Source organism: Zea mays, chromosome 7 (genome assembly GCF_902167145.1).
Source record: "Zea mays cultivar B73 chromosome 7, Zm-B73-REFERENCE-NAM-5.0, whole genome shotgun sequence".
Lineage (NCBI taxonomy): Eukaryota > Viridiplantae > Streptophyta > Magnoliopsida > Poales > Poaceae > Zea > Zea mays.
Genome location: NC_050102.1, coordinates 27,507,532 through 27,535,365, shown reverse-complemented (window position 1 = coordinate 27,535,365; position 27,834 = coordinate 27,507,532). Strand labels below are relative to the sequence as shown.

General features: G+C 43.2%; 2 protein-coding genes and 1 pseudogene across 3 annotated transcripts; 1 reads left to right on the top strand and 2 right to left on the bottom strand.

The window, feature by feature from the left end:
• Positions 1-14,162: 14,162 nt before the first annotated feature.
• On the bottom strand, positions 14,163-17,059 carry LOC103632177 (uncharacterized). 2 transcript variants are annotated; one of them, XM_008654002.4, is made up of 2 exons: positions 16,662-17,059; positions 14,163-15,424 (listed from the first exon to the last, which is right to left on the bottom strand). In XM_008654002.4, exons 1-2 carry the CDS (start codon positions 16,768-16,770, stop codon positions 15,186-15,188), a joined length of 348 nt encoding a protein of 115 aa, XP_008652224.1. In that variant the 5' UTR covers positions 16,771-17,059; the 3' UTR covers positions 14,163-15,185. The 2 variants fall into 2 exon arrangements, with proteins under 2 accessions (XP_008652224.1, NP_001351147.1); NM_001364218.1 differs by having other exon boundaries at positions 15,151-15,427; positions 16,662-16,885.
• Positions 17,060-21,166: 4,107 nt separating this feature from the next.
• LOC103632176 (protein N-lysine methyltransferase METTL21A-like) lies at positions 21,167-21,761 on the top strand (annotated as a pseudogene).
• On the bottom strand, positions 21,762-22,226 carry LOC109940742 (uncharacterized; the record flags this gene model as incomplete). Its single annotated transcript, XM_020540853.1, has 1 exon — positions 21,762-22,226. A coding segment is annotated over exon 1 (465 nt), but the record flags the coding sequence as incomplete, so codon positions are not given.
• Between the last annotated feature and the right edge of the window lie 5,608 nt (positions 22,227-27,834).

The window sequence follows — 27,834 nt, the reverse complement described above, 5'->3', positions numbered from 1 at the left end:
TTAATTTATGGAACTTAAATTCAATTTGTCATATGCATTGTATCGCAGGTGATGTTGTTACTTCTGTTCTACTATTTAATTGGGTTGGTATTTACTTATACTTAGTAATTGCTAATAAAATTTTGACCAACTTTAAAAGCAATGCTCAGCTCTAACCATCCTCTTTGGTAAGCCTTACACTTCACGTGAGCTCTCACCTTTGGCGAGTTCATGCACATTATTCCCCACAACTTGTTGAGCGATGAACATATGTGAGCTCACTCTTGCTGTCTCACACCCCCCACAGGTCAAGAACAGGTACCGCAGGATGAGGCGCATGGAGGATGCTGTGGCGAGTTCGTGAGAGGTCTAGGCCGTCGTCTCCCAGTCAACTTTGGGTTGCTGGACCGTTGTCTCCTTATAATGTAATTATTTATTTATTTTGTATAGAACTCTTATTATATAGTCAAGATGTGACATTCGGTCCTGTGCCATGATTCATCATATCTGTGAGACTTGGTCCCAGCACACCTGGTGATTATGTTCGCGCCCGGGTCTTGGTGCCCCTAAAACCCGGGTGTGACAGAAGTGGTATCAGAGGAATGTTGACTGTAGGACGAAACCTAGATAGAATTGGACAACCATTGTCTACTTACCTTTGCTACTCTGATTCTTTTCTAAACTTTTCTTAATCTTTTCTTATCTATTTCCGCTTTACTCTGATTATTCTTATCTTTTCTTTCCAAAGACAAACGTGGATTTCACACTTTGAAATCTTGTGCCTAAAAGTGACCTTTAGGAATAGGAGACCTAATCTTAGGAACAAAAACAATTTTTTTAATCTCTATGAACTTGAATGTTTGTTCTTATGATACTTGTCTGATTTGGATCTTTGATTGAGTGTGATTAGTTGTGGAGTAATGTCCACAATTACATCTGCATATACATATAGGAAAAAAATGATTATAAAAGTAACTGGACAAATTAGATTATCCCTCATTAAAAAAATGTATCTAGCTTGATAGATTCATCCTATCTTAAAAGATTCTATCCTACACTCATAGATCTATCTTATCTCAAAAGATCCTAACTTATCCTAATGTATCTAGATCCATCTAATCTTGAAAAGATTTATCCCATCCTAATAGATCTAACTGACCTCAAAAGATTCTACCTTATCCTTATGGATTCATCTTGCCCTAATTAGCATATTGATCCCACTCTAGAATAACGACCATGATCTAATCCAAATTTGAGTTACTTAAATAAGTTAGATAATGTTGGCAACAAAAATTAGGCCCTAATTCTATAAACATATCTTACCCTAAACTAATACCTTGGACTAACTCGTCCGTAAACAACAACCTAACCTACATCATAGGTTGCCTAACCATTTGTTCAAAAAAAAGCTAAGTAAAACTCTGCTCAAACCTACCTACCTCGTGTACCCCAGCTATCCTAACTATATGTCCTTAACTCGGATGGCAACTCCAAGAATAAATGTCAAAGAAGACCAACCACGTCAAAAAAAAGGATAAGCATCAACTCAAGTCTTCAAAGATCAAGTTGAATCGTCAGCGGAATCAAGATCCACAATTCTAGATGAAGTCTTTCCTTATTATACTCTCCCTTGCCACAACCTATACTTGCCATAACCGTACCTCATCTGACATAATAAATGGCTAGACATATATATATCCATATTTTTCAAATCATCTACTAACGTGTATAAAAAAACTTCAAACAAAACTTTTGATTCCTAAACCAAACGAGAAACTAACTTTCAAACCAAACTGGTTGCATCCCTTTTTTCTTACAAATCTCGAGGACGAGATTTCTGTTAAGGGGGTAGGATTTGTAACACCCTAAATCTCATTTTGAGATTATAGTAATTTTTCTTTAAAAGATCTTGAATTAGAATTTTTTTTCTTTTCTTTCCTTAGAATTCCCATAACATTTGAAGTCACATCTCCTTAAATAAAAGTTTTATAACAAAAATTCAATAAAAAGATTATTATATAAATAAGCCTTTATTGAAGTTTACAAATATTAATGTGAGAACATTTTTTAAGAGATCATACAATATAAACTATTATTCTTAAAATAATTACATGGGTGCTACATATTCAAAAGCAATTTCTTATGTAGAATGATAAATGATTGGATATATATATATATATATAATGAATATTGCACCATGTTGGATTCTGATTGTGCATTTTGTTTGAGATAGAAAATTCAAACGCGGATTCAAAAGTGAATTCAATTGGAATTCGAAAATAAGAAATAGGAAAAGAAAAAGAAAAGAAAAAAACTCACCCTGTATACCTGGGCTGAATTCGGATCGCTCGGCCCACCTCTCTCTGCTGCTTCCCCCTTTCGCTAGCTCCATGCGCGCGCTACAGGACACCGCCAGGTGGGCCCCGCTGAGCAGCCGCCACCCCAACCCCCTTCGCGTTTCGTTCACGACACTTACTTGTGGGGCCGCATCGTCATCTTCGTCCTCCCAACGAAATCGCCGCAACAACCGCGCGCGCGGTCCGCCCGACACCCCCCGATTGTGGCCTCAATCGGACTTCCGTGCATGTATAAATGGGACGCCGGGAATCCTTCGCCCCTCGACCATCTCGCCTCATAGACAACAGCCGCCGTTGGGAGAGAAGAGAGGAGTGTGTGGGGGCCCTCTGCGCCGCCTTCACCGTCGTCCGTCGCCATGGATCCGTGTCCTGGCTGCTGTTCGGGGCGCGACCTCATCCTGGGGAGTTTCAACCCGCTGTTAGGAATGTAATCGTGACAAGCTCGGACGAGGTGATGCACTGGTCTTGCTAGAATTTGTCGCCGGACTTCAAAGAAGACCTCCGCGCCGCCTTGCGCCGGGGTTTGGATTGGTCGTCACTTCGAACAACGGTATGAATCCTCTCTGAATTTGGCAATCATCACTGGGTTGCGTTGCGCTAGGTTCTGGGAGAATTGGGGGCTCTGGGTTGTTGGCCGCGTGGGGCTGGTGAGTTCCGCCGTCGTGGCCAGCTCGGCACCGCGGGCTAGCATCGCTTAGGGAAGAAGGGCTGCCACCGTTGATCTGTTGGCGGACGTCTTGGATTAGATAGCTGATACCGGCTCAACGATGTGATCACCACCCTTGGATCGGGATCGCACACACCAGATTGGCTTGTAGCGTCATAAACTCAAAAGCCATTGATCCTCAATCGGTTGGCCATGGCTCGCGCGGGTCGATGGCACCGATATGACCTATCGTAGCCACAGGATTCTAATCTGGCGGTTGAAAGTGATCGATACCCCTTCGCCGTTTACGTTTTCTAAAAGAGCCCTCGAATTTCAGTAAAATCATCTCGCCGTCCCCGCGGGAGTAGGCTGTGTCTGGTAGATTTTACAGGTTAAACCCCGACCTTCTCTGTATTAGTGTGCCCAGTCCAGAAGCTTAGGAAATTCAGAAAAATAATTTGGGAAATGGTTTTTATGTATAAAAATATATCCAGAACTTATTTAATTCATAGAAATTCCATTTTTACTCCTTTTTAACCCATTCCAGTTGCAATAATTTTGTATTAATATTGTCTACCAACTAATAACACTGTTTAGCCATAAAACTTGAGTTAAAATTGTTCATTAGGATTAATCTATTCTAAGCACTAAATAATTTCGAAAATTCATAACTTAATAACCATAACTCCAATTTTAGTGGTTCTCGAACCCACGATCTCGTTACGCAGCGTAGACTATTCTTACGTAGTTTATTCTTATGTTTGGTGTGATGTTAATTTTGCCTATACCATGTTTGTTTGTATTACTACGACTAGCGCGAGGACACGTGTCATCTGAAAAGCAAGTTGGTACATAGAATCTCAAGTGCCAGGCAAGTTGTGCCCTTGATCACTTCTTTTTACCCACTCATGTTCTAATTAATAATAATGATCTGCATAGGTTAATTTTGATGGGACCTAATAGGTTACCCTAGTTTGTCTATCTTATGCCTTGTTTACCACTGAACTTTTTGGGTAGTACTTGCTAGTGCTATATGTGGTTTTGGGCATTGAGATACACATTATTCATGATTATACTTTTGTTATCCGTTGTTATTTACTGTTCATGTCAAGATCATTAATGTTAATTGGAACATAGAGCTTAACTTGAGAAACACGTGCCACCACAAGGGTTTATGGACGCCCTTGGCCGATTAATTAGGAAAGCTAGTGGAGGACTACCTTACCCGAAAGGGGCAAGGGCACTAGGGGAGTGGTCAGTGTAGGGAGGTCCTTGCTTGATTTTGCTGCGATGGCGGTCAGGCAAGAACCCTGCATTGGAGCTTCCTATAAACTGTAGCGGGTTTTCGGAAGCTAGTGGAACTTTGTAAAGGCCTCGTAGTGTTACCCTGCCTCGCCTCCTCGGTAGAGGTGTATGGGAAGTCGCGATCCCTTGACAGATGGGTAACATGACTTGTGGGTAAAGGGTACCACCTCTGCAGAGTGTAAAACTGGTATACTAGCCGAGCTCACGGTCATGAGCAGCTCATGACTCTCTGATGATTAATTTATGGAACTTAAATTCAATTTGTCATATGCATTGCATCGCAGGTGATGTTGTTACTTCTGTTCTACTATTTAATTGGGTTGGTATTTACTTATACTTAGTAATTGCTAATAAAATTTTGACCAACTTTAAAAGCAATGCTCAGCTCTAACCATCCTCTTTGGTAAGCCTTACACTTCACGTGAGCTCCCACCTTTGGCGAGTTCATGCACACTATTCCCCACAACTTGTTGAGCAATGAACGTATGTGAGCTCACTCTTGCTGTCTCACACCCCCCACAGGTCAAGAACAGGTACCGCAGGATGAGGCGCATGGAGGATGCTGTGGCGAGTTCGTGAGAGGTCTAGGCCGTCGTCTCCCAGTCAACTTTGGGTTGCTGGACCGTTGTCTCCTTATAATGTAATTATTTATTTATTTTGTATAGAACTCTTATTATATAGTCAAGATGTGACATTCGGTCCTGTGCCATGATTCATCATATGTGTGAGACTTGGTCCCAGCACACCTGGTGATTATGTTCGCGCCCGGGTCTTGGTGCCCCTAAAACCCGGGTGTGACAAGAACAATTAGCCGATATCTTTACCAAGCCATTAGATGAGAAAACATTTACCAAACTTAGGCATGAGCTAAATATTCTTGATTCTAGGAATTTTGATTGATGTTTTGCACACATAGCTCATTTATATACCTTTGATCATATCTCTTTCATGTGCTATGACTAATGTGTTCTTCAAGTGCATTTCATGCCAAGTCATAGATTGAAATGGGGAATGGAGTCTTCGGCGAAGACAAGGCTTCCACTCCACTCCACTGAATTATTCATCCTTCGCCGTCACTCCGCACCGCTCTCCAAATTGGTATAATCTTCACTCCTATATTATTTACCAAAGGGGGAGAAAGTTTGAAAAGGGCTTATATTTCACTCACAAGTATCCATTTTTGGCGATTCATGCCAAAGGGAGAGAAAGTATTAGCCCAAAGCAAAAGGACCGCACCACCACCACCACCACCAATTTCAAAAATTTAGTCTTTCAATTTGTATTTAAAGTAGTGTTTTCAAATTGGTATCTTATTGTTGATAGATTTTTCAAATTGGTATACCCTCTTCAAAATTAATATCTAAAACCCTCTTGAACACTAAGAGGAGAATTTCATTAAGGGGAAGTTTTGTTTAGTCAAAGGAAAAGCATTTGAAACGGGGGGAGAAAATTTCAAATCTTGAAAATGCTTCTCAAAATCCTATTCATATACCTTTGACTATTTACAAAAAGACTTTGAAAAGAATTTCCAAAACATTGCAAAACAAAAAACAAGTGGTGCAAGCGTGGTCCAAAATTTTAAATTAGAAGAAAGCCATCCATACATATCTAGTAGAAATAATTATTGGTTTCATTCCAAGCAACTTTTGCACTTACCTTATGCAAACTAGTTCAATTCTGCACTTTTATATTTGCTTTGGTTTGTGTTGGCATCAATCACCAAAAAGAGGGAGATTGAAAGGGAAATAGGCTTACACCTTTCCCTAATTGATTTTGGTGGTTGAATTGCCCAACACAAACAATTGGACTAACTAGTTTGCTCTAGATTATAAGTTTTACAGGTGCCAAAGGTTCACAACAAACCAATAAAAAGACCAAAAAAGGGTTCAAATATAGAGAGCAAAAGACACCGAAGTGTGCCCTGGTCTGGCGCACCGGACAGTGTCCGGTGCACCAGGGAATTCCAGTCTGAACTTGCCACCTTCGAAAATTCTAGGAGGCGCTCCGCTATAATTCACCGGACTGTCCGGTGTAGCACCGGACTGTCCGGTGCGCCAACGGAGTAACGGCTACACAGCGCCAACGGTCGTCTGCAACGAACAATAAATGCGCTACAGTGCGCGCCTGCGCGCGCAGAAGTTAGGACAGGTGCCAGAAGGCGCACCGGACAGTGAACAGTGACTGTCTGGTGCACCACCGGACTGTCCGGTGGCCCAGTTGTCAGAAGCTACAACGGTCTGAACCCAACGGCCGGGTGACGTGGCTGGCGCACCGGACAGTGTCCGGTGGTGCACCGGACTGTCCGGTGCGCCATGCGACAGAAGCCCTCACCAACGGTCACTTTGGTGGTTGGGGCTGTAAATACCCCCAACCACCCACCATTCATTGCATCCAAGTTTTCAGCCTTCAAACCTCATACAAGAGCTATAGCATTCAATACAAGACACAAACAAAGAGATCAAATCCTCTCCCAAGTCCGGAATCACTCCAACTAAATTAGTGACTAGAGAGAGAGACATTTGTGTTCATTTGAGCTCTTGCGCTTGGATTGCTTTTCTTCTTCCTTCTTTCTTGTTTCTAACTCAATTGTAATCAAGACAAGAGACACCAATTGTGTGGTGGTCCTTGTAGGGACTTAGTGTCCTGATTGATTGAGAAGAGAAGCTCACTCGGTCTAGGTGACCGTTTGAGAGAGGGAAAGGGTTGAAAGAGACCCGGTCTTTGTGACCACCTCAACGGGGAATAGGTTTGCAAGAACCGAACCTCGGTAAAACAAATCAGCGTGTCATCCGCTTTTATTCGCTTGTGATTTGTTTTCGCCCTCTCTCTCGGACTCGTTTATATTTCTAACGCTAACCCCGGCTTGTAGTGTGTGCTTAAGTTTGTAAATTTCAGATTTGCCTATTCACCCCCCTCTAGGCGTCTTTCAATAAGTTATAGACATTTTCACTAGCTTTTCAAGAAGTCCAAGATCATCAAAATCAAAAGTTTGAAGATAAAAGTTATGCCCTAAATACGATTATGGATCACGCTAAAAAATGGCACCTAACGTATTCGGTGGACATTTACACACACAGAGAACATAACAGTGACTCCCCCATTGATGCATCGAACATGTCCATTGTAGTGTAGGTATTTGATGCTCCTAGAAAAGTATCATAATGGTCATTTTTCAATGGCATAATTGTTAGAAGTTTGGTTTGTTGTCCAGTGGTATCATTGGACATATCGGGTGCATATGCATATTAGAACAACTTATGGTAATGACTATTTTTGGACTTAGGACCTATAAATACCACCCAAACCTGACATTTGAAGTGTGTGAGAGATGAGAAACATGCAAAAGGAGTTGATGCTCCATTCTAGTGTTTTCCACTTGTATAGAGCTTAGTGATACACATGAAGAATAGTGTTGGTGAATTATTAAGTTCTTAGGCTAGTTAGACCACCTCTTATATGTTTTCTCTAGATTTAGACCTAGTTTTTAGTGAGGTTTGTACACCTCTTACCACTTAGTTGTTGCATGCACCATCATTGTATTCAGAGGGGCTTGCAGTTGCGAGACCATACCATCTGTGTTTATGGTATGAGGCCGGAGGGAATGAGGTCGGCAGTAGTTTCGTCTAAGGCTTGATAGTGAAGATGGTGGAGAGTTGTCTAGAAGAGGCCATCTTGGAGACCCATTGCGTGCGGGGAAGGCCCAAGGCTACCCACTAAATTACCCAACTAGGAGCTTGGCTTTTGCGAGGGCATCCTTACAAGAGGCTCCAACGAGGAATAGATGAAACATGAGCTTCTCGATACCTCAATAGAAATACTAGTCATCGATGTGAGTTTGCATCTCTATCTCAATTAAGCTTTCATACCTTATTTATTAAGCAAAATACACTATCGGTCTCTAAACTTGTAGTAGTATGGCATTTCGGTCCCTAAACTCCCAAAGTGCATATCTAGGTCTCTAAACTTGTGAAGTATCATCTTAGTCCCTAAAACTCGCAACATGCACATTTTCACGTCCCACATCTGCCTCCTCCCCTCCTGCATATTTTCACGTGAGCGATCCTCCCCAATCAACATGTGTGCACATCTAACCAGACAGCATGCATCACATGCAAATATTCATGGTGCTTCCCACGCCACATGATCGACATTACAAAGGCCCATTTTTCATAGCCCATACATAGGTGCAAAGAGGGATATATGGAGGGCGTTTTTAATTTGAGCCTAGTTTTCCGTTTTCAGTTTTTTAAGGAAACCATTAGAGTATACACAATAATTCACCCCTAAAAATTATTAGCCTGCCCCAATAATCATTTTTGGGTGGAAACTTTTTAGCATCCTTTTAGAGTTTCTCTTAGGCCTCCACCAAGTTACTCAAGTTGATCAAGTCTAAGCCTCTAAGATCATCACCAAAAGAACACTAAAAAAGTGTCCCCCAAAACTTCTTATTGGGGTTGTTGGAAAAAAATCTCCAAGAAATGTAATTCCACATAGGGTGCTAACAAATTTTCTCTAAAAATATTTGAAATCAACACATGGACCACTGCAAGGCTTTAATGGGCCACGCGAAGGTTGCCTTGTCAGATCTGTTGGGGTTGTATCGCCCACGTTGCGCCTGTGTGTACTTGTGAGGCAGCGGTGGGGCGGACCCTTGTGTGGGACGTGATGAAGCCGATGAAGACGTCAAGGTCGAGGATGGTGCTGACGGTCCACATAGGGTGCATTTGGTTGCCTGCATCTACGCGTGCTTGCATCACGTAATGCGGGTAGCTGCTGTTTGGTTGTTGTGAGCCAGGCTATGCGCGTGCGAGCTCTGTGTTTGGTTGCCTGCATGCAGATTTGGATCCAGACTCGCACGATCCTCAAAGCACCCTGGATCAGGCTCAACAGATACGAACAGATTGGTCGCATCTCCGGAGCCAGGCTTTAGCAGTCCTGGTTCACACAACCAGGTTGTCGAGAGAAACCAACCAAACAGGCCCATAAAGATCTTGCAGTGGACGACAACACAACCCAGGTCTACATACTTCTTGCCGTCCTAGATGCTGTTGGCTCTCCCACCGCTATCGCTCTGCAGCCAGGGGCGGACCCACAAGGTGTTCTAGGTGGGCCCTGGCACACCCTAAGCCAGCCCACCAAGGCCCAGCCCCTGTATCTTCTTCCCCAGTTCGTCATCGGTCTTCATATTTTCATGTAGAGTCGACTGCGCCAGAACGCCGCCGCGGCGTTCGTATGTCGTGCGCTCGTGCCTATGCCTATCCTTTGTGCGTCCAACACCTATAGCCCTGTACCCAGTCTGCCTACCTAACCCCAGTGTTCAGCCGTTGTGTGCCTAGGTTCTAACTGCTATTATCTTTTCAGTTTTTTACCGGTGAAGTTAGGGTGTCTAAGGTTGTTTTTTGATGATTTAATTAATAATCTCCCAATTATGTCATACTTGCTTGCCATGTCTCATAGATTTTGCGTGTGTATTTGGGGGTTGGAGTAGTAGTATATGTTGATCATAATAGGAATTCATGGTTTTAATTATGATTATTTTAAGAAACAACGCTAATTCGTCCTAGTATATTAACACTGATTATACAAAATTGTATATAAAAAATTATTGTGGCACACCTTATATAAAATCATAGGTCCGCACTGCAGCTCTACCGACTATCCTTTCGCGCCTGACCAAAAATGCCACGAGAAGGAACCGGCGAAGCGCGCAAGGCTGGATTAGGGAAGACCCTCAATCGTGCATATATGCGGGATAGCGGCGCTTTGATTCAGAATGGGAAAAATTGGGGGAACACAAAGGGAATTGTTGGACGAACGATTTTCGGATTTCAACCTTAAAAGGATTTTCTGAGATTGTTTTAGGATGTGTTTGGTGCAATGACAGGACGGGACGGGACGGGATGAGACGATCCCTCAAATAAGGTTGTTTTGTTCAGGGTCAAAGGTTGGAACATGACTATCCTAGTATTGTTACCAGTTATCCCTCAAAATTAGAGAGACGAGAGAGAACGCTAGGGGACGTCCCTGTCCTGTCCCGCAACTAAACGCATCCTTAATGTTCTAATGGCTGTGGCTGTTTGGTTGTTGCCTGGAGAAGCGTGCCTGCACAGGCAATTGAAATTCAACTTATGAGATTATTGCCTAGCTCAACTAACTTTCTCAAAGTCCAAACTAAACATGCTCTGAATATAGCCTAATGGCTTCGATGTTCCATCCGCACAAGCAAAATTAATTAGGTCTAGCACTCCAACCATATATTCCATTGGCGTAGTAATTCCGTTGCACAAGTGAGGCAAAATAATATATAAGACTCAGTAGATCAGATCGTGTTCACGGTCATGCAAAATATTATTTTGTAGGGTAAAATATATTATTTATAGAGCGGAGTTGAAATAAAGAGTGAAATAGAAGATGATGTATGAAATTTGTTAGAGACGACCTAACAACCCAAGTCTAAAACCTAAAACTGACATGGTAACCCAAATACCATACCATATCACAAACAAACCGTTGATGCTACAAGTAGGGCTGGACAGAATACTCGTGGCTCGTCATCTTTCTCGGCTCTTCTCGACTCGACTCGTTTTAATTTTGTGACGAGCTGAGCATCTTAGCTCAGTTTGTTAACGAGTCAGCTCGGACGAGCTAGCATTTGTCAATAAAACAAAGCCTCCACTATATTAATTTGGTGTTTAATTGATGTGGTATGTGAAATTATAAATATTATTACTCGTTGGTAGTGTTAAATTGATCTAGAATTAGTTAGAAATTAATTATATTATTGTATATATATGTATATTAATTTTTTACCCGCGGTCTAAACGAGCCAAGCCTAGCTAGTTCTCTAACTCGAGTCCTTAACAAGTTGAATCGAGCCAACTTATTGTCTTAATGAGTCAACTCAAACTCGACCGAACTGACTCGATATTCAGCATTACTAGCTACAAGCTACACCTACATACATGAAAAGGGGAAATGCGGAAATTTTGGGGTGAAAAAACTCATCAACTTCACACCCCACGAGGTGTATATATTTTTCTCTCCCTCGAAAACCGAGATCTGAACATGACCATTAAGGGGGTGTTTGGTTACACCCCGCTAAAATTTAGCCTCTGTCCCATCGAATGTTTGAACCTTCGTTCCGGGTATTAAATGTAGTCGGCAACATATCGTGTGCTCAAAACGGTACCGTACTCACATGCGCATATTAAATCTGGAGCGTCCATTACATATCCGATGGCAACAACCAATTTTGTGAAATACTCCTTCCACCTCTCCCCACCTCCCTGTGCAATTTTCACGAAAACCCCCCTGGACGCTTCAGCTAGCAGGCAGCGTGATTCTTCTTCCTTTGCCTATCGAACTGGACACAGGCAACGAAGCGTCGCCCACGATCACACCATGGACACACCAACAGATGATGTCCCCGGTGCCGTCCTAGTGCAGGACGCCACCACCGGCCTGGCGCAGGTGGCTGCCTCTACCTGGGCGCAGATCGCCGCCACCACCGACCGGCTGCAGGTTGCCGTCGCCGACCAAGCGCAGGTAGCAATGCCCCTTCTCCACCTCTCTCACACTGTGGCAGGAAGACATTGTGACCTCTCATTTTGGTCGTTCATGACTAGGGAGGCCAAGTTTCGAAGGAGATGAACAATTTGGCAGCTCGTCGCCTCTCATTTGATGTTTGGTTAGATGAACCACATGTTACATCAGTTGATTCATCTTCTCACAGTTTAAGTACACCAACAAAGACTTCATATATTCCCCCAATGGTTAGCTGAGAACACTTTTCTTCATTATTTTGGCATGCACAATAATACTATATACTTATGACAATAACCAACCCTCGTCTTACATTGCAGTATTCGTATTTCAAACCTATATGTGCGGATGAAACGAAGCCTGTTGTTGGGATGTCATTTGATTCTACGGATGATGTGGAAGAGTTCTACAAAGCATATGCGAGAGAAGGCGGATTTTCAGTTCGGGTTGGTTCCCAAAATTTGTCTCTTGATGGTCAAATTGTGAACACGCGGTATTTGTGTTCAAGGAATGGTTTCAAGAGGAAGAACACAACAGATGTACCCACTAAGAAACAGAAGAACATTGCCGAGTCAAGATGCGGATGTGATGCACATATTTATGTTAAGCTGGGTACAGATAAGAAGTATTATATCTCTTCAATGGTTGAGCAGCATAATCACACACTTGTCTCACCTGATAAAACTCATCTTCTCCGATCAAACCGTTCAGTCAGCCAGAGAGCGAAGAATACATTGTTTACATGCCACAAGGCGAGTGTAGGTACCTCACAAGCATATAGAATTCTACAAGTCAATGATGGTGGGTTCAACAATATTGGATGCACGAAGCGTGACCTTCAGAACTACTATCGAGGGCTTAGGGATAAGATAAAGGATGTTGATGCCCAACTATTTGTTGCACAGTTAGAGAGAAAGAAAGAAGTAAATTCAGCCTTTTTCTATGATTTTGTTGTTGATGCACAAGGGAAGTTGGTCTATGTATTTTGGGCTGATGCCACTAGTAGGAAAAACTACAGCCACTTTGGTGATCTAGTGTCTTTTGATGCAACATATAGCACAAATCAATACAATATGAAATTTACACCTTTTACTGGTGTGAATCATCATATGCAAAGTGTGTTTTTTGGAGCTGGATTCTTACTAAATGAGAAGATCGAGTCTTATGAATGGTTGTTGAAGACATTCCTTTTGGCAATGGGAGGAAAAGCTCCAATCCTTATGGTGACCGATGAAGATGCAAGTATGAAATCAGCAATTGCCTCTAATCTTCCTGATACAGTACACAGGTTCTGCATGTGGCATATATTGGAGAAAATACCTGAAAAGGTTGGCCATGCCAAAAGTAATGACAAGGAGTTTTGGCCCATGTTAAATGCTTGTGTGTGGGGTTCAGAGACTGGAGAAGAATTTGAGATGCGGTGGAATGCTTTCATAACTAAGTATGGTCTCGAGAATAATGAGTGGATGGCTAATAGGTATGCCATTCGTGAGTCATGGATTCCAGCATACTTGATGGATGTACCTCTTGCAGGGCTCCTTAGGACCACCTCAAGATCTGAAAGTGCAAATTCATTCTTCAACCGCTTTATCCATCGCAAATTATCATTTGTTGAGTTTTGGCTTAGATTTGATACAGCCTTGGAATGCCAGCGACAGGAGGAGTTAAAGGAGGATCACATGAGTATACATACCACACAACTTTTGAGGACACCATGGCTCGTGGAGAAACAAAATAGTATGTTGTACACATGTACTGTGTTTAAAAAGTTTCAAACTGAAGTGCAAGCTGCTAGAGATCAATGCTCTGTTGTAAGCATTACACACTTTGATAGTGTCAAAATGGTGGTAATTAATGACGGGTGCGTAAAGGATAGGGTGGTTCGCTGGTGCACATCAAATATATTTGGAAATTGCTCATGCAAGTTATTTGAAACAATGGGAATTCCTTGTCGCCATATCATTTTAGCGTTGCGAGGTGAAAAGCTAGATGTACTACCAGAAGCTTATATTCTAAAGAGGTTTCAAAAAAGATGCAAGAGGTAAAAAAATATTACATAACTTGTTGTTATACTTTTCTTATATGACATGACCATGATTTTGTTGTTTTTTCTTTAGAGAGAGTGTGTATGACGAGGAGGGCAACCTATTGGATGAGAAGCCCATAGATGCTAATGAAGCGGAGAAAAGGAAAAAGATAGCCATGGTACGAAACAAGGTTGAAGATTTAATTCAGCACACGAAGAGTTCAAAGGAAGGAATTGATTTCTTAGTTTCAAGTGTGATGAACATAGAAGCTTCTCTTGGTACCATTGTACCTACCACAGTGCAAACTAAACAACAAGAGTATGAGGATTTCATTGGATGCCAAATTCCATCTCAAGTAGATATACATCCACCAAATGATGTTCGATCCAAAGGACGGAGTAAAAGAATTAAAAAAACAAAAGAACTGCCCAAACCTCGCAAGCTGAAAATTTCGAGACAGCAGCCACTAGCAGAATAGATGATGGTTTCATGTGTTTTCCATTTAAGTTTGTATGAAATCTTTAAGTTTGTGGATTATGCGATAGTTCTGGTGCTTATTTATATTTTCTGGGTTGTAATGTGAAACTCTGCATACTGAAAATGTAATCTGAAAATACAGTTCTGGTGCTTATTCATAATCTGCTCTTTTACCATTATTGATTTAATGTTGAGGATGTTCAATTATTCAGAATCTGCTCTTTTACCATTATTCAGACTGTTCAGGATGTTCAGGATTTTCAGGCTGTTCAGCATTGTCCCCTGTTCAGGATATATGCACAGGATTGTGAATCACGATTGCCTTCATATATATGTTCAAGATGTTTAGGCATGTTCAGGTATTTTGTAAATATGAGCACAATGCTATTTTCAGCAGTAATAAGGCACAGATCCTTGAATATTTATGGGGGCATCCATTTGCAACTCTGGACGGTGGCGGCGAGCTGCTCCTGGCCCATTTGCGCCTGAACCAAACGGTGGAGGGAGCTAGATGTAAAACTTTCCACGCCAGCCAAGGATGGTGGGAGGAGTTCTCTGCAAAATTGCCGGCTGTCGTTGGATGGGAGATAGATGGCCGAGATTTAATATGCGCATATGAGTACGGTAGCGGTTTGAGCACACGATACGTTGCCAATGTAGTCGGATTATAAAACTAATTTGTTAGCCGAAGATTAAAAGACGAGACGAATCTAGTCCAGTTGGTTGGGTCTATATTTCATACTCCTATTTAAAAGTCAAACGCTTGATGTGACCCGAGCTAAACTTTAGCAGGAGCAACCAAACACCCCCTAAATTTGTACATGCATCACACGTCATCTCCCAGCTAGTACCTCAAAGCAGCAGCATAACACCTCCTGCGACAAGCGTGCAGACGAGCCAAGAAGAGTATACATTTGCCCTGGTCGCCGCGCCACGGCGGTGGTGGCTTCTGGCGTTGAGGTTACGGGGATCGACGACCCCTGCGCCGCCCTGCTCGGGCGTGCCGCCGCTCGGGTGCCCGCCGCTGTGGCTGCTGCTGTAGCCGTGCCCGTGCCCTGTCCTCACCGTGGCCCTCTCGCCGTCGCCGTCACCTGCTGCAGACGGAAGCACACACTGTTTCAACGGTGCACGTTTGTTAACTGAGATGATGCTATTCAGAGGCCATGGAAACATCAAAGTGGATTCTTTCTGCAAGGATTTTTAACTGTTCTCTCTCTCTCTCTCTCTCTCTCTCTCTCTCTCTCTCTCTCTCTCTCTCTCTCTCCGGACTGATCAGGTCATCAGGGTAGCAAGCTATATTATAGTAGCTTTTGTTGTTTGGACTCTGGAGTAGTGCATGATGCCGTGTGTGCAGCAGCGAATAAAGTATTGGTGCAGGATCGCTTTCTTCTGTCCTTGGAGTATGCTTAATTAACGTGTGTAGGGGCATCCTGGAACGCAGGGAATCATATCTTTCACCACACATGGACAGAACAGACCGACAGGGCATCTGTGACAGAGAAGGGAGGGGCCTCCGATCTGCATTTGGAGTTTCGACACCTCAGCAGGGTCCAAGATATGTTTGTTTTTGTTTCATTTTTTTGGGGGGTCTCTCTTCATCAGAGTTGTACACATTTTCTTCAGAACCATGCATAAGTTTGGTTGCCGCACTAAGGCCTCAACCTGAACTGTTTTTTGTTTGATTGCGAGAAACAACTATGGATCTGTTTGTTTCGGCTTCTGGCCGGCTTCTTGGGTATTTCTAGCTTTTTTAAGAGGGCACAAAACTATTTTAACTGAACAATATCAGGTGTTGACTCACTTTCCTATATCATATTACAGCTGATACTATAGAAGCAGCATCATAGTAAACTTAGTAATTTAGAACACACCAGTTCCCCTCCACGAGACTGCATCCGCATTTTCATATTACTTGTTATTTGAGAAAGCAAATCATTTCACTGTGATAATCATTTCATATTACTTGTTAGTGTCCAAGCATATATACAAATGTATTTATTCTATCAGCTAAACATATATGACTCAGTTTACAAGGTTATGTTGCTACTTCCCTATCCTCGACCAGCCATGCTTTGCACGCACTCCTGAAGAACTGAAAAGGCAATTCTTAAAGCACAAGGGTGTGCAGTGCAGCAGGGCATTGTCTCTTTCAGAACGATCTTTTTTGTGTGTTCCAATTCAAGTGTTTTTTTTTCCACTAATCGAACTGAATCACAGAAAGCAAGCGGCAGTGCTGTAGAAGCAAAAGTTATAGTATACATGGAAGACAAACAAGATACAGCTCATGCATACTCTTAATTAGCCCTGAAGACGAGCAAAACTGCATACCTGCTATGTCCTTGGCATCTGCAGGCTGAGCTCCATGGGCGGCCGACGCCAGGAGCAGGAAGAGAAGCAGAGCGACGACACCAAGGCATGGTTTCTTCGTCCTCTCCATGGATGGACGCTGCTCTGAAGAAAACGGAGCAGCAAACCCCGGACGGACCACGAGCTGCTGCCACTGACGCTCTCCACCGTTGCCTTAAAAAGCCCCGGCCCCTAGCTTGAAACTTGAAGGGGATATAGAATAGAATAGGTTCGCCCTTAATTCTTCCTCCGGGAGCTTTCTTTCCATGTGGCCCCTCCATTGCTGGTGCTGGTCACACCAGCCTCACTGTCTATATCCTTCTCTTTGATTGCTTGTTTATTACCTTTGTAAAAGCCAGCACTAACGAATGTCTTCCTTGATTTTTAGTCGCCGGTGTTATCACCAGCCTTTCTTATTCTGCAAAAAAAGACATCAGTAGTGGCCAGGTGTTCAATGGGTTTGCTGTATGTACCATACAGCTTAGATTTTTTGTAAAAAAAAGAAACATAGTGCACATTTCAAATGTGACATGCCGGCCCGGTTTGTTTACGGATACAATAGTACAGAACAACTTTACCTAGTGTTCTTTTTTTTATTATATGTTCAAGGCAGAACGTACGACTTTACGTTTCAAATGCAGCATGATGTTTATAACAGATCAGTAATTTGTGGCCACGCAACGCATGCCTTTCTTTTTTGTTCTTCTGTTCTTGTAGACTAATACTTAATTTTTAAGATTTACCTCGCATACTGGTATTTAGCTATAGTGATTGAGTAACATAGAGCAAGGAGGGTATGCATGTCTTTGATACGGTTGTCTTCTTGAATCTTGACTAGTCTTTGCTATGGTAGAATTGAAGCGCCCGGCAATTGCGCACTTGAATCCTGGTGTGCTCTTCTCAGAGGGGAACAGGCCGGTGAGGCTCAAGTCGCCGACGAGCAACCGTGGGCGTCAGATCTCTCTCTGCAGAATTTCCCACTAAAGATCCTCGCTACATATCAACAGCTCCAAATTCAACGTCTCATCGATGTGGATCAAACATGATTGAGTTATTATTTATGTTTTTAACTTAACATTTAAATTTAAACTTTACTAGCTGAATGCCCGTGCGTTGCAACGGAAATATATAATACCAATATACTACGATAACTTATATACAAAATATGTGTTATACCGTTATGAGAAAATGTTTCATAATCAATTTGTGATTCTGACCATACATAAATTTTGTTATTTATAATCTATCGTTTCACAACTACATTGCAACCATCAGTATCATACAGACTTCGATATATGTCACGATTTGCATGGTCTCATTATTGGAGAGCATGTTTCACACATACCGGAAAAAATTCCCTCGTACATCGTTAGTCATCGGACACGTACCACCATACGCTTTTGGTTAAACAAAAAGGTAAGTGTGTGTGTTTGCAAGACTTATGGTCAAACATCGTATAACCATAAAGTTAGAATACTGTATTAATATATTAAATAAATTAATCCAATAGACATAGATTAACCCAATTAACATAGGATAAATAAATATCTAATTATAAAAGTATAAAACATGGTATAATCAATGTTGTTACTACGTAGTAAATATTCATACGAGACTAACACAACTGGAACGGTTCAATTTGGAATTAAAATGGGGAAGTTACGAATTTCCAAAGTTTCTATGTATTTGATATAGGATTAATTAGAAAATCAATTTTATTGTTGTTTTCATGACAAAACAGAGGTATTATGTGATAAAAAATAATATTATAGAATTATAGAAATTAGAATGAACTCATTTGGATTTAATATGAAATTTCCATGAATTAAATGAGTTTCTGCAATTATTTTTAAACTAAAAATCAATTTCTAAACTCCTTTTCCCTATTTTCTTTATTTCCTGGACTGCGTCCCAAATTCCAGAAAGATCAGGGGCCAAGCTATAAATGTTTTTCTAGACTCAGTGAGCATACAGAGTGGACGGCGGGTTAAACACAAAAGACATCTTAGTTGAAGTTGTACACAATTCAACATGAGTCACGTTGGCTAGAGGGTGGAAGGCTAGGCATTCTGCTCAATAGATCCTAGGTTTGATCCCTAAGCAGCCACGGTTTGATTTTTTTTCTGCGCGCGGAATTGGGGACGGCAGAACGGCAGACTACTCTTACCTTCTTAATAAGTAGTAAGGATTATGTATTTTGATATAAAAAATTGTTTCCAAATTGTCAAATGGTTTATATATATATATATACACTAGGTGTATGTCCGTGTGTTGCTACGGAGTCAATTGCCTCATCAACGTCCTCCACCTTGCCTCCCTCCGCACCCTCTACCTCGGCTTCTGGCGCTTCCCAGACACCGCCGCGCTCCCGCGGGGCTGCGCTGCCATGTTCCCCTGCCTCTAGGAGATTGGACTCTGCGCTACCATCATCCACGCTAGGGACATCGACGATCTGCTTGACTGCATCCCCGTGCTCGAGAAGTTCGGCAGCGGCCAACATCTACTTAACCGACCCTGTCCGGATTCGCAACTAAATCCTCTAGTTCTATAAGTGATTAAGTTGTGGGTCATGACATTACTATCAGGCCCTCATTACGATCAGTGAGAAAAAAATCAGCACTTGTACAATGCACAAACATAATAGAAAAGGCACTTGAGTTAGCATTGACAAATGATTAGAATGCCAGAAAGAAGCTAAAAATACAAGCATAATAATCATTATGCATCTGAGTTTGGAAAACAATAATATGCAATGATACACATTAAAAATTGACATAAAAGGACATGAATGTTTGCACAACACTTAATTCTTCTTAGTAATGAAGCACTTCAAATTTGGATCAGTCAATAAAAATTAGGGGAAGTGGGGCAATACCTAAATGTGTTTCTTTGAAGCCTTAGTTTCCTTAGTAGCCTACAACCACGAAGATGCCACAGTGCTGAGTCACGCAGCCTATTCAAGTTGCGGAGATCCAATGAAGTTAATTCTTGACAATATTCCCCAACAGTCTTGATGGAAGATGAGGTAAGTTCCCTACATTAGATAGCAAGACAGATATACAGTTCCATGTTGCTTCTGAATACTGGCATAATAGTAATATAACTATGGTACTAATACTTCCAAAAGAAAACTATTTCCTAAAGTAGGAATATGCAAAGACTTACAAGCAACCAGCAAATGCTAACTCCTTCAGATTTGAACCATGCACAGGAATGAGCCCCTTCACAAACTTGTCACACACAGATTGTATTCTAGACATTGCCAAAACCTCTAGATGATTAATCTTCTGTGGAGCAGGAAGAATTGCCATAGCATCCACGTTTGTGCAATCATCTATATACAGTTATCTAAGAACTGAATGTAACTTGTTTGCAAGAATATTGATTCCAGATTAAGTGAGAAGAGAACACTCACACAGATTTATGGAACATAAAGAAGGTGCAGCCGAGATGATTGTGACCAAACCATTATCAGAAAGCTGATAATTTCCCTTCAGAGATATTTTTCTCAACAATGGCATACAGTTAGGAACCTTAGCTAAGGTAGTTGGCAATATGTAATCAGGCATGCATCTCCCAGATATATCAAGCTATAGATCCTACATTAAGACAAACACTGAATGAGTTCTCACAAGTTAATTTATCCAAAAGAAATAAGATCGTACTGAAAAGAAAAATAATGTGTCCATAGCACAGAAACTGTAGAGTAAACAAATAGTACCTACAAGCTTTAAATGCTGCATTTCCCAAAAGTTTTCTCAAAGTCATCCTCAATCAGCCATGAACACTCACTGAGATGCCATTATTTTCGCGCACTGGAGGCTAGAGAGCCTCCAAATCTCGTCTCCTTTCTGGGTGGTCTGAGTGTGGAGTGTATGTGTTGTGTGCGTCCGGTTCGATAAAAAAATCAATACGGTTGAACATGTTATGAGTATCTTATACGTTTATCCACTCCAAACCAACCATTTCCTTGGTTCTATAATACCACCAAGTCTGTTGCAAACTTGCAATTGGGCTAAACTAACGATGCCTGGCTGTGTAATCTGTGTTGATCCAAAAACAAACTTATCTTGTTTTAGAGCACCCGCCGGGTGTTCGACTCTCTACGACTCTCTCTCTCTCGTCTTACCTAACTCGGGGTTTAGAGGAAAAGCAGCTGCGGTGTTGTCATCGCCCATTGTTTCCTCTTTTCATCGCCCATCAGTTCGTGTTTTTGGATATATTTTAAACATTTGCCAGTACTCTTTTCTTCTTTTAAAATAAAAAGGTTGTGTTCGTCATATCATGAAGCAATTTGTCATGTTATTCTTTCTGATAATTATGGTTGGTGGTCGGCCAAAGGATCAATAAGGAATAAAGAATCCTACTCGTTATATGCTAGCCATGGGGGTGGGTTCTGTACTTCCTGTGTAGGTGTACCTGGGGTTCGCAGTTGGTTGTCTTTTCTGGTCGCTTCGCTTCAGTGTCTTCACGGGCCGCCGGCGAAGATGCGGTTCACAGCATCTCCGGTGGTGGAGCTTCCGGTCGGCGGCGCGGTGCTGATGTTCGAGCAGGACAACGACTCCTTCGAGGTGGGCACCTCTGTGTGGCCCTCGTCCCTGGTCTTCGTCAAGTTCGTCGAGCGCTGCATCCGCGACCTGGCCCTCCCCTTTGCCGACGTGCTCCACTTCCCGGGAACTCGGGCCATGGAGCTCGGGTCCGGGTGCGGCCTGGCAGGACTTGGCCTCTCCCGCCTCGGCCTCACCGACATTGCCGCCGTGCTCCCGGCGCTCTGTCGCAACCTGCGGCGCAACCGAGTCCACCTCTCCCGCACGCCTCGCCTCGCCCAGCTCCACTGGAACTGCCCCGCGCATCTCGCCACGCTAGCCACCCCGCGCCGCTTCGATCTCGTCGTCGCCGCAGACGTGGTCTACGTACAGGAGTCCGTGCCGCACCTCATCGCGGCCATGGATGCGCTCGCCGACGCCGACGCCGACGCCGACGCCGAGCGCGACGTGGTCTACGTGCAGGAGTCCGTGCCAGATCCGGTCGCCCGAGGCGCACCAGGTGTTCTGGGAGACCGTTCCGGCTGTCTTCCCTTAGCTCTGCTGCCATCTCCTCCTGCTGCCTACGCTCCTGCTCCGACACCTCCCGGGGCTTCTCCACCGGCGCCAGCGACGACGTCAGAGCCAACACAGGCTCCTCCGCCCCGAGCCCCGCCCGCGAGTGGCGGATCTCGATGCTGACCGGTTCGGCACCGGCGCCGGTGCGGGAGTCGGGATCGTACCCCATCTGCTTCAACATCCTGAACCCTACGTTGCTCTTAGGGATAGCTTCCGTGAGCCCGGCCATCGTGCGTGCGTCCTCCTCCCTCTGCTTCCGCTCGCGCTCCTGCCGCCGCCGCTCCTGCCACGGCACCCCCTTCCCGTGCTTTGCCCTCGGCTGTGCCTGCGCCTGCATGGATGGCTGCTTCCGGCGCCCGAGATTCTTCAGTGGGGAGGAGGACGGACTCGGTGGGAGGAAGCGGGAGAGGTCGCCCATGTAGTCCGCATCCGCGTCCGGCTCCATGGCGTGCGTCGCGCGCCGGTGGTCAGGGTTGGAGAGGAGGGAGACGAAACTGTGCGGCGGGCTGCGGGTGGGAGGCGGGCGGGCGGTAGCGGCGGGATTCGTGGCGTAGGGAGGCGGGCGTTTCGCGGTGGGATTCACTGAGTGTGCGCTGCGGGCGTGCGGGCGTTTCGCGCGGGGGAGCGTGCGGTAGCGGGCGGGGGCAGTCTACACTGCCTCCTTAATAGTTTGTGTGTATATATATATATATATGGCAGGATGGCAGGTATAACGAGAGCCCTGGGCTTCGGATATTAAAGAGAGCCCAGGTCGGTTACGTGGTCTGGTCCGCTGAGACAAGCGTGCCTCTGTTTTACGTGGTCCAGACAGACGGCATGCAGGACAGACGACGCCGTTACGCGGTTGGTTTAATGGCAAGGCGGTAAACATATGGAAGTGGCGCAGAATTATAGGGAATAGATTCCATATGCAAACATGCTTACTCTATTACGTGGGCGCGGAATTTATGGATCTTGCATGGGGTGTAATGGCGGCAGGTAAATATAATGTAGAATAAGATGTTGAAAGATATGGCATAAAACCGATACGGTATAAATGTTGTATAAATAGTATATACCAAATGGCGTAAAATAATGTGTCATTGTGCGTAAGTAGTGTGTTATGGATATTAGTTTTGCATGTACATCGCTAGAATATCGGGACAGTTTCAGAAATAATGGAAATACCCTGGAAACATGGATGCGGTTACTTGTATAGTATCCGTGATTTCCATTCATCCGAAAAAACACCACAAAGCCTGCATAACTATTTGGAGGTGGAGATGGCCGGCTCTGGAGAGTCACCGGTGATGGTGGGAGAGGGCGTTCGTCTTGATCCAGAGACAGAGGGAGTAGTTGATGGTAACTCACTGGTCACACCACCTCCTGCTCTACTGGGTCCTGTAATCGACGAGATGAGCATAGGGAAAGAAGGAGAACAGAGGGTTCGACCTCCTATGTCCAATATTAGCTCCAGAGAGATGGATACGCCTCAAATACTGCATTCACATGTAAGTCCAATTGTTGTATTTGATTATTGATTGATTAGATTGTTATGATCATATTCCATGGTACAAACAACAATGTGAATGAATTTGCAGAAAAAAACATTGATCCAACTATAGTGCCAACGGTAGGGATGACTTTCAAGGATGTTGATGATGCATATAAATTCTATAAAAGGTATGCATATGAAGTTGGATTTCCACTGAAGAAATACAGAGAGAAGACATTCAGTAAGTGGATAAATTGTTCACGTGAAGGTAAAAACGCACAAAAATCAAATGAGACACCTAGGATGAGGAATAGGACTTCGGGGCGTACGCAATGTAAGGCTGGAATAAAATTAAAAAATATATATGATGATGAAAAAAAATAGTTGTAGCTGCAAAAATTGAACTGGTAAACTTGGAGCATAACCATGAGTTCATAACTGACGAAGCAGAGAAACAACATTTATGTTGCAACAAAAGTAGGGATGTTAAGTTCATAAATTTTGTTGATGCAATGCATGATAGCCGAGTGCCGCAGCATTGCATAGTTGATTTTATATCAGAAATGCATGATGGGCCAGAGAATGTACCGGTAACTGCTCAAGATCTGAAAAACATGTAAGCAATATTTTTATGTTTCATGTGTATATATTAAGTGCCATATATATTACTATAATAAATGTTTGTATAATCATTTTTTGTGCAAACAAATGTAGGAGGGCAGCAAGGAGACGAGAAAACTGCGCAAATGATGTAGCCAAACTTTTGGCTTTCTTTACAGAATGCAAGAAACAAAATCCACAATTTTTTTGTGATTTTCAGTTAGACAATGATGGGAAAATAGTGAGTATTTTTTGGTCACACGCAAGTATGCAAGGGGAATATGCAGATTATGGTGACATTTGATACAACACACAAGACAAATATATATGATAAACCACTGGGCATGTTTGTTGGAGCTAACAGCCATCTGCAATGTACAGTGTTTGGATTTGTTTTGTTGGGAGATGAAACAGTGCAGACTTTTGAATGGGCTTTCAATTCCTTCAAAACATGTATGGGATGCGAGGGTCCGAGAGTTATGCTAACAGGTATGTGGTATGTCAATTTGTTATGCAAAAAAAGTGAATTAATTTATTGTGAAAGTAAATTAATAGTTTGTGAGCAATTGCAGATCAAGATCCTGCAATGCCAATTGCTCTAAGAACTGTATTTCCAAAAACAGTTCATAGACTGTGTTTATGGCATGTCCAGAACAGATTTATGCCATTCTTAAATGAGATATATGCAAGGTTTGCTGATAAGGATTTTAAAACAACATTCCAATCTATTATACATCATCCATTAACTCCTCATGAGTTTGAATGTGCCTGGGAAATGATGCTAGAGGAGATCAATCTTCATGAAGATATGCCTCTACGCAAATTATATGAAATAAGGAAAGAATGGATACCAACATTTTTTAAAAATTACTTCTGTGGGGTAATGGTATCTACACAACGAAGTGAGAGCATGAACAGATTAGTGAAGCAATCACATGTAGATGCGAACAACCCTCTGCATGAGTTCGCTAAACGGATGATGAAAATGTTGCATAGCAGAAAAATGAAAGAATCAAAGGAGGCATTGATGAGCAAGGTATGTCGTGCTTGTTATCAATAACGTATGGCATACATGTTTATGTAAATACTTTGTTTAATTATGATAATAACGTCTTATAGGGACCAAGGACAACATATACATTGTATAGGTTCAAAGTGAGAGTCTCTAGAGCATACACCAGAGCTGTTATGAATAGATTTAAGGAATCAATGAAATACGCCACTGCATACAAAATATTAAAGGACACAGACGGTTGTGATAAAGATTGGATCGTACATTGTGTGGGGACAACATCAATTCAAGATAACAGCGGACATAGATGCTGGGGAGTATACATGCGAGTGCAAACAGTGGGAACATACAGGTTTGTACATATTGTGTTGATTAAAATAATGAATTTGCATACTAAATAATTTGTTGATTGTAGTACAAATTAATGTATATCGTTAAAAAATAATGGTTGGTTTTCATATTTTAAGGTCTATTGTGTGTTCATCTTTTAAGAGCCTTCATGCATCTTCAAGTTGAAAAGATACCTTCAAAGTATATATTGCAAAGGTACACTGTCTCGTCAAGAAAATATGTACCGTTTGAAAGAATTGATAAGAGATTCAGGGGAAAGGATGGAGTTACTAAATCATACAGATAGAAAATGTTGCTAACGAAAACAATGAAAGTGGTTCGCCAGGCGTGTATGTCTGAAAGGGAAATGTGCCTTTGGGCCATTTCTAAGTATTTTGGTGATTTAGTGTCTAACACAAGTGCTTAAGTGTTAATCAATGACAAGTGATGGACTAAGTACAAATCAAGATTAAAGGTATGTTTCGACACTTAGTACATTGTTTTGAAAGCTAATGTATTGTGTCTAAGTGCTGGAAACAGGAAAAATCTCTTTGGAAAGGAGATAGCTTCTTTCAGCCAAAGTCAGCTCAGTCTCGGTGCACCGGACAGTGTCCGGTGCGCCAGGCTGGCTCGGGTGGACTGGCTGTTCTCGGGACTTCGACGGCGGTGTACGGCTATAAATCACCGGACTGTCCGGTGGTGCACCGGACTGTCCGGTGAGCCATTCACAGGCGAATTCGTCGCTCTCGGGAAGTGATTAACGGCGTACGGCTATAATTCACCGGATTGTCCGGTGATACACCGGACTGTCCGGTGATGCACCGGACTGTCCGGTGAGCCAACGGTCGGCCGCGCGATCCGCGCGGGACACGTGGCCGAGCCAACGGCTAGAAGGGGGCACCGGACTGTCCGGTGTGCACCGGACAGTGTCCGGTGCGCCAACGGCTCTGAATCTGCAACGGTCGGCTTCACCAAATAAGGAAAGAGATCCGCACCGGACAGTGTCCGGTGGTGCACCGGACTGTTCGGTGCGCCAGGCGACAGAAGACAAGAATTGCCTTCCTGGAATGCTCTCAACGGCTCCTAGCTGCCTTGGGGCTATAAAAGGGACCCCTAGGCGCATGGAGGAGAATACCAAGCATCCTTTGAGCATTGTTGATCACTCACACTTCATTCTTGCGCACTTGTTCGACATTCTTAGTGATTTGAGCTCCGTTCTAGTGAGAACCTCGTGATATTCTTTTGAGCTCAAGTCTGGGTCTTGTGTGTGCGTATTTGCTGTGATTTTGTGTCTTGTGTGCGTTGCTCATCGCTCCCTTACTCCGTGCTTCTTTGTGAACATCAAAGTGTAAGGGCGAGAGGCTCCAAGTTGTGGAGATTCCTCGCGAGCGGGATATAGTAAACAAAGCAAAACACCGTGGTATTCAAGTGGGTCTTTGGACTGCTTGAGAGGGGTTGATTGCAACCCTCGTCCGTTGGGACACCACAACGTGGAAGTAGGCAAGTTTTGTACTTGGCCGAACCACGGGATAAACCACTGAGTCTATCTGTGTTGATCTTCTTGTGGTTGTTGTATTTTGCAAGAACTCCTCTCTAGCCACTTGGCTTAATTGTGCTAACCCCTAATCAAGCTTTGTGGATTAAGTTTCAAGTTTTTACAAGATCACGTATTCACCCCCCCTCTAGGTGCTCTCAATTGGTATCAGAGCCGTTCTCTTCAAGAAAGGGACTAATCGCTCGAAGAGATGGATCCTAAGGGCAAGGGGATTGTGATTAATGATAAGGAGAAGGAGTCCTTCGTCAACGAGCCAAAAGATGACAAGCCTACCGACTCGGGCTCGGGCCACAAACGAAAAGATGGGAAGAAGAAGAAGACGAGGCGCATCAAGGAGATCGTCTATTACGACGATAGCGACGAGTCCTCTTCTTCCCAAAAGGACAACGACGACAACGACTACGAGAAAAAGAAAACGGTCAATTCGAACTTTTCTTTTGATTACTCTCGTATTCCGCAAAGTACCAATGCTCATTTACTCTCCATTCCACTTGGTAAACCTCCTCACTTTGATGGAGAGGACTACAGATTTTGGAGTCACAAAATGCGTAGTCACTTGTTCTCTCTCCATCCAAGCATATGGGAAATAGTAGAAAGTGGAATGAAATTTGATAGTACTGATAGTCCCATGTTCATTAATGAGCAAATTCACAAAAATGCACAAGCTACTACTGTTCTTCTAGCCTCATTGTGCAGGGACGAATACCATAAGGTGAGTGGCTTGGATAACGCCAAGCAGATTTGGGACACCCTCAAGATCTCACATGAGGGGAACGACGTCACCATGCTCACCAAGATGGAGTTGGTGGAGGGCGAACTTGGGAGATTCACAATGATCAGGGGCGAGGAGCCAACCCAAACGTACAACCGGCTCAAGACCCTCGTCAACAAAATAAGGAGCTATGGGAGCACGCGATGGACGGACCACGACGTCGTCCGCCTAATGCTAAGGTCTTTTACCGTCCTTGATCCACATCTTGTGAACAATATTCGTGAGAATCCTAGGTACACCAAGATGACGCCCAAGGAGATACTTGGAAAGTTCGTAAGCGGGCGGATGATGATCAAGGAGGCTAAGTACG